At 32.9% G+C, this 14,899-nt stretch overlaps 1 protein-coding gene across 4 annotated transcripts in view; it reads left to right on the forward strand.

Moving 5' to 3' along the window:
* Nucleotides 1-1,145: 1,145 nt before the first annotated feature.
* The window catches only part of LOC117328860 (coiled-coil domain-containing protein 158-like), a 55,515-nt gene continuing 41,761 nt past the window's right edge, over nucleotides 1,146-14,899 (forward strand). For all 4 annotated transcript variants that reach the window (XM_033886441.1, XM_033886442.1, XM_033886443.1 and 1 more), the window contains exons 1-3: nucleotides 1,146-1,217; nucleotides 1,326-1,544; nucleotides 12,459-12,520. In XM_033886441.1, coding sequence (XP_033742332.1) covers nucleotides 1,364-1,544; nucleotides 12,459-12,520 — 243 coding nt within the window. In that variant the 5' untranslated portion in view covers nucleotides 1,146-1,217; nucleotides 1,326-1,363. The remainder of the gene's footprint in view (nucleotides 1,218-1,325; nucleotides 1,545-12,458; nucleotides 12,521-14,899) is intronic.

Genomic DNA, 14,899 nt, shown 5'->3' on the forward strand with positions numbered 1-14,899 from the left:
TCCCTGTAATTCACAAACACTCCACCAGAATGGATATCAGGATAATACTAAGTTTATCAAATGATAATTTATTGTTGGTAGTGTCACCAGTATATATTTTGGAGATTACATATTTTGTTTCTGCATCTTTCTTCGGGCTGTAGTCAATGTCCTACGCACATCTTTTATGCATTAATTTAATGAAAATCATCATTATTTTTCAGTTTTGATTTTGATAAAATGAATGATTATAATTTTGTTCTGTAATACATTCTATAACGTTCTACAACTCGGGGTTTCAAGGTTAAGTAATGCTTGATTTCAAAGTGCAGTTGTACTGAAAATCTTCCGTTATATATATATAATTAATTTTTCTTTGTTTTCATGGTAAATACTCAAATGTTATTGGTCGAAAAATTCTTTTCATTCTTCTATGAAAGAAATTCCGAGAATAGCGCGAAAAATGTGACGTCACAATACGACAATTGACGTTGCGTATTGATTTGAGAAAAATAATCCCATTTAAAACCAGTAAAATTGTACATAAAACATGTTTTAAATTAGAAAATCATTTTCAAAAATTAATTATAAGCGTTGATGTCAATTTTTTTTTAGTTTCATCGGGGTATGAAACAAATTTTGTTTGCAAACTTCTGTAAGAATCCGTGATTCATTCAGTTTGCAAACAAAATTTGTTTCATGCCCCGATGAAACTAAAAAAAAATGACATCAATGCTTAAATATGGTAGGCATTTATATTTTTGTTTACAAATTCTGTTAACCTCAATAGTAGCATTGTGCAACAAGTGAAATACTTGTTACACTTTATGTTTTATTTTATCATTAATGCGTTGAATTTGTTTAGGATTCTATATCAGAGACCTATATCTCTGTCTAGATATATAACAATATCGGTGTAATAAAATCTAATTTGTTTAGAGGAAAAAGTACATGTACGAATTACTTCTACAAAGCTTTATTTTTACTGTTTTAACTTGAAAACCTTTACACTTTAACGAACTGAACAAAGCTGAAAATGCTTAATGACCCCATTAATCACGTTGGGTATTGTTGCCTAGTCAACCGGTGCATTTCCTTTGATCTTGTCTCACCTGTCGATACAAAGGTGAGAATATGCCGTTACTTCCGTCAAACATGCGCGGTGATTCATTTCCGCTCACCCGCTCGATATGAAAACATTGGCACTGTCATTAGGCTAAACAGTTGTTTACAGAGAGGTAAGAATGTCACTAGCGCATTAATGCTGAAGTTTACCAGAGTATTGAATTTACAATGTAACCATACATTCACAATGATCAATTAACATCATTCGTGTTATTTTACAGATATATGAAGCAGTTGAATTAGGTCAAACGCAGACGAAATGGCAACGGGGTTGAGCACCCCCTTTGCTTCTGCTTCACCAACTGTTGCTACGATTGGAGGGGTTACGACTATCCTTCAGGGAAAAGGATTACCCAGTAAAAAGTCGTCTGCCTCTGAACTTCTGGACCAAATACGTCAATTGGAAATTGAAGGAAATAAACTAAGATCTACAAATCTAGGTAAGGCTGTAACGAAGGTAGTTCGTGATTGGACATGCCCTATTGTCGGTGCGCCAAGTTTAAAACCCCGATTATTAGCCAGGTAAATCACAAGGGTATTGTTCGTAGATGTTGTCTTATGACACTTGCTATAACTTTGGAAGGCAATACGATCGCTTGAAGAGCTGTTACGATTTTTAAAACGGATTTAACCTTATATATATCCTTCAAATATTGATATTTGCTTCCATATAAAATTGGACTGAAGTGTGTGACCTTATGAATGGGTCCATCCATGTATTATGATTATAGCTCCCCTTTTGATGGCTGGACAAATACTTAACATGAATATCTAATTGACTTTTATTTACTAGACCACTGTCCAATTACTGCCCTTTGTCCAAAATGCTAATTATTTTTAATTAAAATTCAAAGCTCTTTTCAATGTAAAGAGGGTACTGACATTAGCACATGTACATACAATGTAAATGGCACTTGTGGAACATTAGGACCATGGACAATAAATGACGGTCCAATATCTTGTCAACAGCATTACAAGATTCTAATATCACCATTATTCCCAAATTATTTTGATGTGTACTACAAGGTGTATAATATATTAATCGTGAAAAGAAGAACCACCAAATATTCCTGGGGCGAATTAATGACAGACATCACATGTAACCTAATTATTTTTATTGTGGTCGTTTTCTCCATCATTATTTATATCTCTTTCATTAAAACCATGCATTTATTTCAAATCTTAATAAATCATGAGTACTTCATCTTCAAAATAATTCTAACATAATTATATTTCATCAATGCAAGTCAAAGTCTGTGGTTATTTGTACAGTTAATCTATCACCATTGATGTACATCATTAAATGACATTATGATTATAGATATTCTTCCCTAAAACAATTTAAGGATCATGACCAGAGAATTTTAATGGTATCGCTATTGGACCAGAAAGACAAAGCATTGATAGTTTCCTTTATTGAAAAACATCATTTTATTGTTAACTTAGTATAGTGTTGACGGTTTGGTTTATTTTAAGATATATAAACCAAAATACAAATAGATGAATACCTGACATGGAATATATGTAAAACAAATTCGGCAAGTAGCTGCCATTACATCCTTCATCGGAAACCAAAATATTTCTATACAGAAGATCGATAGGAAGCTAGGGAATCTCTCAGCACTAGTGCCATTTTCCCATTAAAATATCGCTTTAATTTAAAGCCTCTTTCGATTGGGGCTCATCAAATTCTCTTGACAAATCAGAAACCATCTTTGTATATATCGTCGGTCTTCCTTCCGCTGGCGCAAAGTGTATAGACACCCATATACAAATTTACCACTCACGGTGCATGTACCGTAATTTGTCGTTGCTATATTGTGTACCAAACCGAAAGAAAAGTATTGCGGTTCAGTTACACCGCGGTAAACCGTTTCACCACTAGTAGCTTTAGACCACCCTTAAAAAAATATCTTGGTTTAATTTGCTGTAACCGACCAGGGGGTCTTATACATATGTAATTACATATAGGTAGGTAGGTAGAGCTGAATTTTTTTTATTCAGTTCCCAAAACAGATTTTCAACCTTAATTTAATGCGAAAACAAACCAGAATATGGAAATCATTAATCATTTTGTGTTCTTAAACAAAAGATACACACACCAACCTTATTTGGGTTGGGAGACGTAGTTTCAAACCTGCACAGCAACTTCCGGACATAAATATCCGGAACGGTCAAATCGTTAAAAGAAAATGTTGTATTTCTCGCAATAAAATTTTTTGAGTAGGTGCATTTTTTGTGGGTCTGGCGGGTTAGCCAAACCAAGTATTATTTAATGTCGGCCTTACCATTTTTTTTTTTTTTTTTTTCTTAAACTAGTTAAAGGGGCTTGCCCGCAGAGAGATCAGAAAAATTGGCTAATAGAAAAAGATTTTTTACACATGACAGATTGTTGGAATTGTTGAGTTTTTCATTTTATTTTCCTTATAAAACGCTGAAAAGTGATATAAAACCTCATTTTTTAAATATTATTTATTTAATCTCAACCCGCAATAAGTCCCCGTTATAAAGTGGAGTCTAATTTGATTGACACATCAAAGAAACAAGCACGTGCACAGTGCCGCACAGTGATAACTTCAAAGGCAGCGGCGATTTACAAAGAAGATTTGCCGTTATATTCCATACATTTCCCTCTCAGGTTGAGTTTTAAAACGTCTTTTAAATACATATTCTGTAATTGTTTTCAAGAAATAAAGTCGGAAAGCCTCTAATTTTGTCACATAGAAACGTGTACTGAAGTTTATTTAGTGATCGGAGATGTGCCGTTTACCGGTCCGTCTGCGGGTAAGCCTCTTTAACACTCAGAGAATGGGAGTTTTTGTCAACGATTTGAATTAAAAAAGTGTGAATTGCCAATAATTATAAAAAAGGACATTTTTGGGGATTCTAATATATAGTATAGTTAATATGCTTAATTACTTCTGGTGAACAACAATCCGGTTATAAAATTATACAGAAAGGACAGCAAGAACCTATGAGAAAAAAATTAACCATCAAAAGAGAAAAGCAGTAATTAAGTAGTCAAAGAATTTACTTGCAATGCCTAAGATATATACGGGCCTAGAGGGCATATAGCGATAGCAGAACAGCACCATAGACGATCAAAAAACCAAGAAACAAGTATAAAAAAGAAACCTACTTGATGGTGGAGAGAGAGAGAGAGAGAGTACATGTCAGACAATTCGAACAATGCGTTTACTTGCTACCAGGATGTCAATCAAGGGCAACAACTTAAAATATAACAACAAGAACTGACAGACATAATTTAGAAAGATCTTAAAACAATATTCAAGTTCTAGAATCAAGCAGCCAGAATAACTACCTTTACAAAATAAGTTTCTAAGATGTCAGAACATTCCTCTAGAAATAGTGAATAAGCCAAAAGCCGTAAATCTCCTTTGATAGAAGTAATTTATCACTGTAGATTGTAAAGTATTTCTCTGGCCTTACCATTTGTTGCAACATGTACCTGTACAGGACAAAAATTCACATCTAAAAACAAATTCTTCAATCTTGTACGGGGTTAAGAAATTAAACCATTGCCGAGATGTGGATATATATAGCAACCTATTAACGGTAACATTTAATTTATTGGTAATATATATACTAATGTATCCCTAGTTGATTGATAGTTATAGCTAGAGTTACTGATGTTGCACATATATATTCAATTCAGTAGAGCTAATTAATATTCTTTGTTTTCATGCATTTATGCATATGTTACACTAAGAACTAAATGTGAATTGATACAAGTTATCTATGATCAACATCGTCATAAAGCCACAAGACTCATTGGTTTCGGACAACGTTTAATCAAGCATACAAATTACAATGCAAGATTGCAAACTCTAATGAAAATTATAACAGAAAAGATTGAAGTTCACTGGTAGGTTACTGTACTTGATCAATATTTGTGATCAATACATGAGCAGATCCGTTATGGAAACCAAGGTTTAAATGGTAGGTGAAAGAATTCCTATGATCTTGATAACATTATTGATATATGATAGAGGTGCTGTGTACAGATATTAGTGACCCTATCAAGTGTTATTTCAACAAGTAGCAGTGAGGCTTTAACAAGGACACCCTTAGTCTGGCAATGATTTATCAAGTTTTTTTCTGTAAGGTTATCAGATAATTACACAGTGATTTGACATATTATTATATGGTCAGTGATCTCACTACTTAAGTATGATTATGTACAGGTACCACAATAGCTACTTCAGATCCTGTTGCTGATAATTGATAATATGAATTATGAACTACAATGTCAGTGAGAGTAGGGGTTGGTTGGTTACAGGAATCAAGCTGGGTGTCCATCTCTCTGCCTTTCCTTTGTTTTGTAAAATAAGATTATCCTCCCAATGAAAAACGACATAAATTGTACACATCATCATAATTAATGTAGGTATATATTTTAAGACTCTTCGTATGTGTGTATTTACTATAAGGATATGGATATTCCACCTGAGGGGGTCACAAAATGCGGTGGAACCCAAGGCTTGCATTTTGCTGAGGGTGGAATATCCCTATCCTACTTATACACACATAATTAAAGAGTCTTTTTCTCTCATATCACTACCAAATTTTCTGGCAAAAATGTCTGTCATCCATCCATTTTCTTCATTTTTAGCTCACCTGCCCAAAGAGCAAGTGCGCTTATGTTTTGGCACGCCGTCCGTTCGTCCGTCTGGCATCAATTTTTCCATTTAAACAACTTCTTCTGAATAACCAATTCAACAAGACGCCCAGAGATCTAATATTGGGCCTGTAGCATGCTTGGGTGAAGGGCTCCCAAGGTTGTTCAAATGAATAAAATTTACCTACAGTTAAGGTCACAGGGGTCAAATTGGCTAAAAGTCTTAATTAAAGTGACTTCTGAATAACCAAGAGGCCCAGGGACTTGATATATAGCGTCTGTGGCATTCAAGGTCACATGCCAAGGGGTCAAATTTAGCAGATATGAATAGAGTTTATAATCAAACTTCAAAGCAAAAACCAAAATACTGGAAAATTTTAACGAAATTTGTAAAGAAGAGCTGAGTTTTGACAGTTAATTTTTTAATTGTCACATGAACGTACTACTACACATTCATCAGTGTTAAAAATTCCTTCCGAGATGGAAATACAAACGAAAACTGACAGTGAATTAAATCACATTTAAAATTGTGTCAACTTTTATACTTTGAAAGGAAATACTTATATGTTTTAAGAAATTGATATGAAAAACATTTTATATCACCACTTGGTACTTGGCAATTTTCTGTATTCTATTTGAAATAAAATCGATATTAAAAACATATGTTACCAAAATTTGATAATTTTGTATCTTATTCAATATTTGTTAAGGTTAATCTTGGGAATTTTTTAAAGTCGTAGATTTGTGGTCCACTGAAAAGTTAAACTCAGATTTAAGTCCAGACAATGTACTTTTATGTACTATATTTTGGTATGGGCTATATGCAATGCTTTTTTTTACGGCATAAATTTTATAACATTTGAAAACAAAATACTTTTTAGATATGAAGAATAGTATTCATAGACCATAGATACATCTCAGTTGCCAACAGAAAAATTGAGAAATTTTATAAAGATGAAGAACAAACAATGCAAGCTTTAAGTAGTAGACCATACACACCTATTATTACAAGGTACAAAGGACTTTCCGAATCTATATATAAGTAGAGGAGAAGTTAGTTGAAACAAATATTTAATTGATGATCTTGTAATATCAAGGACATGCATACAGTTGTGTTATCGCACAACGTTCCAAAAACATAGTGCGCACATCGTGCAGACATCGTGCGCACAAATGTGTGATGTGCGATACAAACTGCACAACTGTGCGATGTAAACCGCACAGCTAATGATAGGTTTATAAATATTACGAAATAACTAGTTATACGAAAACATATACGAAAAAAATTATAAGATGGTCGCTATTATATATATGTGCTGCATAACAATTGTTTTCGTTCATGGAACATGTATGACCTGTTAATTTTTGCCATTTAAGTACCGTCATTTTGTCTCGCAAGTATTCGTGATGTTTTCGACGGCCTGGTGATCATGATACATCTACATGTACATGTACCAGAATGGTAGACGGCGCGGACTCCACTACAATTATTTATCTTACTTAATACATAAATTACATATATTATGTATTTTTAAACAAAAAAGAAATGTTTCTATTCAAAATAAGTCGTTTTATCTGTTGTTTAGTTCTACATGTATTAAATAGCCTGTAGATCTATATAATCTCGCCGAATACACATCTCTTTGACTTTCCTAGGCCTAGATATCTAGAGGTGTCCTCGACGACGTCCGAGCAAATTATATAAAGTTCTTTAAAAAATAATTTAGATAACTTATTTAATTATGCATCGGTATTTAGTTTCATTCCTAATAATTATTGCATATATTTCAACAAAAATATGGTAATTATAGCTGCCTCGTAAAATGTTAATGGTTGTATATCTTTTACAATCGTTCTACATGTTTAAATAATTAGATGATCATGCATTCCTCATTTTATATCTACCACGATACGTATCGCACATGTACCGTTCTATTCACCCATCGTGTGCACATTTTCCTGCACTGATCCATATCTCACATATCGCACATCATGCAGACTTCGTGCGCACATCGTGCAGACATCGTGTGCACATCGTTGAACGTTGTGCGATCACATGGCTGTATGTAACACATGATGGAAATTAAAATACTAAGACAAAAATGAAGGGATGTCTCATGGATGTACTAAATAAAATGGTGGTACATTTTTTGTAGTCTATCGCGAGGCTAACTGAATAGCTAGGTGAAGGCTTTTCACAACCAAAACCTACCATATCCATTGTAACTGGGTTGTTCACATCAAAGCACTAATCTGTCAATTTAAAAATCAGAGTGTCTCAACGATTGTGTGACCCATGTGTGGCATTTACTGTGTGGACATGATTAGGAAGCATTTTCACCTAAATCTCTTGATCCCTTTCTTCAATAAACAAGGATTAAAGCAATATTGTGTTATCTTCTTCCAATTGGTCAAGGGTGGACACAGTCTGAATCATAAACACAAAGTTAAATAGTCAAGGGGTCTCGTTTTTGTGTTTAAAATGATCAGTGTGTTTTCGGGTATTTTATTTGCTGTTTATATATAGTTATTCAAATGATTCAAGATGAAATCAAGTTCTTGTACCTTTATTATCAATGTATATACAAATGTAAGTAAAAAAAAGTAAGAATTGAAAACCCAAAACAAAACAGAATGCTTATGTATGTACAATGTGACATAGATTTTATTTATTGTGTGAATTATACATATTTTATTCTACATGTATTTGAAAGTTTGTTGCATCTTGTTCTTGTTAAGAATTTGTACATTGTTCAGTATCATGTACAGAATCTATAATGTACATATTCTTAACTACAGATCTTGTATAAACTTGTATACATCAGGTCATTATAGCTAATTTGGCACACTTTTTCTGTCTTAAGGTGTTTTAATGTCTTATTGACACTAGTATATATACGTTACATAGCTTTCCTGTATATACTAGTATACGTTACATAGCATTCCTGTATATACTAGTATACGTTACATAGCATTCCTGTATATACTAGTATACGTTACATAGCATTCCTGTATATACTAGTATACGTTACATAGCATTCCTGTATATACTAGTATACGTTACTTAGCATTCCTGTATATACTAGTATACGTTACATAGCATTCCTGTATATACTAGTATACGTTATATAGCATTCCTGTATATACTAGTATACGTTATATAGCATTCCCGTATATACTAGTATACGTTACATAGCATTACTGTATATACTAGTATACGTTACATAGCATTCCTGTATATACTAGTATATTGTTACATATATATATAGCATTCCTGTATATACTAGTATACGTTACATAGCATTCCTGTATATACTAGTATACGTTACAAAGCATTCCTGTATATACTAGTATACGTTACATAGCATTCCTGTATATACTAGTATAGTGAACATAGCATTCCTGTATATACTAGTATACGTTACATAGCATTCCTGTATATACTAGTATACGTTACATAGCATTCCTGTATATACTAGTATACGTTATATAGCATTCCTGTATATACTAGTATACGTTACATAGCATTCCTGTATATACTAGTATACGTTACATAGCATTCCTGTATTTACTAGTATATATACGTTACATAGCATTCCTGTATATACTAGTATACGTTATATAGCATTCCTGTATATACTAGTATACGTTATATAGCATTCCTGTATACACTAGTATACGTTACATAGCATTCCTGTATATACTAGTATACGTTATATAGCATTCCTGTATATACTAGTATACGTTACATAGCATTCCTGTATATACTAGTATACGTTATATAGCATTCCTGTATATACTAGTATACGTTATATAGCATTCCTGTATATACTAGTATACGTTATATAGCATTCCTGTATATACTAGTATACGTTACATAGCATTCCTGTATATACTAGTATACGTTATATAGCATTCCTGTATATACTAGTATACGTTATATAGCATTCCTGTATATACTAGTATACGTTACATAGCATTCCTGTATAGGGTATATATGCCATAGGACAACCTGAATTGGACCACTTCAGAATTCAGTAGATACTACCAGTACATATTCATCTCGAGAGTTAGGTACACAAACTAAACAAATAGTGACCAAGTATTGGGCATACAGCTATACCCTGTTTCTGTATTGTCAGAGATGTTTTTAAGACTTCTAAATGAATTGGATTAGACTGACTCAGTGGGTCATCACAATCATGGTATTGGGGCGCCAGGAACGTCGACACATTTATCCATGTGGCACGCTCAAAACAATAGCGCTTTCTCTGTGACAACAGTGATCTTGTTTATCACCGAAACCAAATCTATGATATTTAAAATACTTTCCTCCAAAACCTGTACAGACTAGTAGGATATTTGTAATTGGAAAGTATGGTCAAGGTTGTTCAGTGTCTTTAATTCAAAGACTTGCTTTGTGATAATTATCTCTTGAATGGATGTAATTATTTGTGTTCAGTCTTATTAGAATATTTTGGCATTTTAATTTTAAAAGCAATCTATGAAAGATTTAGTCTAGCTAGGTTAACTATGATAAATGAAGGTTTGAAGGGCTGTCATATTAATTGTTGATTTATTGATAGTTTAATATGTATTTTAAAATTAAAAAAAAAGAATATAATGTTAATAAATGTTTCAAGATAATTGTGCATGTACAGGTTTAGAGTAATTCTGTGTTACATGTACATGTATATGCATGCTTTTAACATTTTGCATACTAGCCAGACTAAAAGTGCCCCCTGAGAGAAAGAATAATTAGTTGTGCACTAACATTTAAATCTGAGGTGTGGATGGATCACTTCATTGTTGCTTGGTTAGAAAATATTCAAGTTAACTAAAAGAATGCTGTGTAAATTGATTTACAATGGTGAAATTACCAAAGGGTCGAAATGTGTTCTGAAACCTAGAAACGAGCAAGTTGTATCGGTACATATGACATGTGAAATATTGTGGGTGATTTAGCACAGTTTGGTCCCAGTAGTATTGTTGCCTAATCTGTGCTTTTTATCAGTGTCAGTTCCTGCTGTTAGCTGACTTATACCTTGATCAAAATTTAATTCAAAATTATTTACAACTTCAGACCAAAAGTCTGACTTTAAGGTTGACAATTATCAGTGCAGTAACTGTAAGAATTCCACTGTGAGGCCTTCTTGATCAGTTATAGTCAAACACAACCTTTAAAGGACAGCAACTTTAAAATCGTTCTTACTTAGATTATTTCATCTCATTGCAATATTAATTAATGTTTTTATAAGTACAATTTGACTAATCCAGCATTGAAATATTGAAACAAATATTGTAGTGGAAATAAGAAAGCTCCGGTAGACATATATATACGGAATTATATGTCTGTTACATCATCTCCTGTCCAATTACATATGTATACTAAAAGTTATCATCTCCTGTCCAACTACATATGTATACTAAAAGTTATCATCTCCTGTCCAATTACATATGTATACTGCAAGTTATAATGTTTTTTACTTGGTGAATATCTGTAGAAAAATATTTACCGGGGTAAGTGAAAAGTGAGTGCTAGTAGAACACTAGTGGCCACAACCATATTAAACCCATTAGAACCCTTTTATAAAAACCTGAGTTTTTTCTTTTCCACTTACCACTATCACCTTGCCACCTTCATTGTGCTAAATGTTACTTAGCACTTCATGGTATCTAACCGTACTCACATCCTTATACTTTAAAGGGATGCAAATAATGGCATGTAACCCACCCATTGCTGTCTTAGCGTGGTGAATATTTTAGTCAATAAAAGTAACTGCTTCTCATGCGAAATGAGTGACTATAAATTATTTAGTGAACAGATCATTTTAGATATAGGTGGCGAATATTTAAGCCATATTTGGTTTCCTTGTTAACACATGCCTGCATTCTGGTCATGTACAGCTTTCAGGTAAACCCACCTGTTTTTTATGGTAAGTTAATTAGACTTAATTATGAACAACCCATCTGTTTTTTATGGTAAGTTAATTAGACTTTATTGTGAACAGAATTGGAAACCATAACAATCATATTGATAAATATATGTTTGATAGTATATAAATAATTGTATTTATTGTGATGAAGAGTAATTAAAATTTTATTATGGCATGGTTAATAAAACTAAAAATATGCATACTTTTAATTTTTTTCCAATATTTGGCAATAATTAAATATATAAGTGAGATTTAGTAAGTGGATATATATATACATGTATATCTTCCACACCAAAACAGCAATTCTGAAATCCAAGATGTCTGCTTGTCAAAGTCAAGACCAGTGATAATATATATTGTACTGTAATTATAACTTATAAATTGACAGGGAGCAATATACTTAAAAATATACTGATGTCGTTCTTGACATTGTTATTTTGCGTATTAAGTGGTTTACTTGTTATTTTGTGTATTAAGTGGTTTACTTGTTATTTTGTGTATTAAGTGGTACACTTATATAATTAGTAAACGGAATACATGGTTCTGTATCTTGTTGGTGATCCTTTAATCCTGTGGCAAGATGGCCACCATTTGTATCCAATTGGCCGAGGCCATTTCATGCCACAGAATCTGTTGTGTTCTGTACACAAGGTGCTGTACAGTTGGTGGTTGATAAGTGTTTGCAATGTCTCTATCAAACCCATATTCTTAAAATCCAGATAACCATTATGGTAGTTGTTGATTATTCTAGTTTCAAAGGTGGTAATTTCTTCTTTCAGAAACAGGCTCTATATCATCTGGAGGCACAGACTTTGGAAGTTACAGAACAGATATCTCTGAGGTAAGTGATCATGATGATGACTGATGTATATGGACAATTTGTTGAACATTTAGGTTTATTTACATGTAATACTTTGTGATGAAGATTTTCAATACCTTTTTGAAAATCATTAGCATAGATAATGAAAATCAGGATCTAATAGAGATTTTGATTTTATTTTTTTCCTATTTTTTTTGGCTCATCAAAGGATTTTCTGATTTTTTTGACATGTCACATGATAAGCTATTAGAAGTCATTTTAGAAAATCTTTTCAGGGATGAAGAGACGTAAAATTCCAAAGAATTATCATTAAAAAGTATGGTTAAAAATAGAGAAGCATGTAGCTCTATAAAATTTTCTTAAATTTTGACATTGATACTTACTTTTAGCATTGTACACTTGTTTACTGTTACATGTACTCTTAGCATTAGAGATGGGCTCTGACCCGATCAGTACCGATACAATTCTCATCTCTCAATAATACACTTGTACTTTTCATTTTAAGCCAGTTATGTATATGTGCAGTTCACTTATCACTTTGTAAAGTTTCACTTAAGAGTGCTATGGTTCAGTTTGCATCCATCAAGCAGTCTTATAATATCAATTTGCAAAGCAAATCACGATCTTTTTGGTGCCTTAAAGCTTGTTTACGACCACATTAACAATTTGCATAAGATGTAACACACACATTGAATTGACGTTAACTCTCCATAGGCAAGGCTAACAAAATACAATCCTGTATACCAATATTATACTTCTACGCAATTATTTATAGGTGTAGAATTCTGTAGACTTTAAATCTTCCTTGAGAGGTAGCCTTTTGTTATCTACAAAATGAACTATAATATCTGTACAGCATGGTCTGTCTGTATTGACACTTTTCTTTAATAACAAAATGATCTATCTTTTGACTAAATGCTCAATACCACATGTAGCTTAACTCCACAGTATGTCACCTATATAATGTTATTGTGTATGAACATTTGAGATGTTTAAAAAAATATTATTTTTTTTATAATTTTTGTATTGCCAGTAATGAAAAATGAATCCATTTATACAGAATGTACCGTAGCTTGCCCGCGGTTAGGTGATTTTGAATGGACATGTCCTTGATGAAGCTATGTGTGATTTAAGACTCTGACACCAGATAAGTTTTAAATACCAGGAGTATAGTTAAACTTTGATGAGCAGACAAGTGTTTATTAAATCCAAATAGGAAATTTGAACTTCAATGTAAATGAACTCTTAATGACATCTTTAAAATATCACATAACAAAAGCATGGGTCACACCAGGCACTGTCCGGTCTGTGGATCCCGAGGCACTGTTGTAGGATAGCTGGTACACCTGTATCTTTAAATACTTGTCTTAGAATATATTGATTACCATAAAGGTATTGATCATACCGTTCATGCAAGAATCAAAATGGCTGTACAGTCCCAAACAGAAAATAACATTTCACTGTAACTTAATGAATTATTCAGATATTATACATCTGTATATTCCTTCTCACTTTTTCTGAATAAAATAGGTTGACAAATTACCTGGCACATGCAGACAGTTGTACTTTTTCTATCATTTAACCTTCGTAAATTAATTTGGTATGGATTAATTGGTAAAAAAAATCAGCATTCTAATGGCTGTGATTTATATTCCTATTAACATATGTATGTAATGCTTGATTCTGATAATGATATATAGGACCTTATATTCTAATACATGTAAATAAATTAAATGTGTCCGATTTTAAATAGGTGCATAGGCAAACGTGGCAAGTTTTAACATGTGGCAGTGGGATTGTATCAATAGCTATTTCGACATGACTTTCACCTGACTATTTCGACATGACTTTCACCTGACTATTTCGACATGACTTTCACCTGACTATTTCGACATCACTTTCACCTGACTATTTCGACATCACTTTTACCTGACTATTTCGACATGTCACTTTCACCTGACTATTTTGACATGACTTTTACCTGACTATTTCGACATGACTTTTACCTGACTATTTCGACATGTCACTTTCACCTGACTATTTCGACATGACTTTCACCTGACTATTTCGACATGACTTTCACCTGACTATTTCGACATGACTTTCACCTGACTATTTCGACATGTCTTTCACCTGACTATTTCGACATGTCTTTCACCTGACTATTTCGACATGACTTTTACCTGACTATTTCGACATGACTTTCACCTGACTATTTCGACATGACTTTTACCTGACTATTTCGACATGACTTTCACCTGACTATTTCGACATGACTTTTACCTGACTATTTCGACATGACTTTCACCTGACTATTTCGACATGACTTTCACCTGACTATTTCGACATGACTTTCACCTGACTATTTCGACATGACTTTCACCTGATAGCTATATCAGG

Source organism: Pecten maximus, chromosome 6 (genome assembly GCF_902652985.1).
Source record: "Pecten maximus chromosome 6, xPecMax1.1, whole genome shotgun sequence".
Classification (NCBI taxonomy): Eukaryota; Metazoa; Mollusca; class Bivalvia; order Pectinida; family Pectinidae; genus Pecten; species Pecten maximus.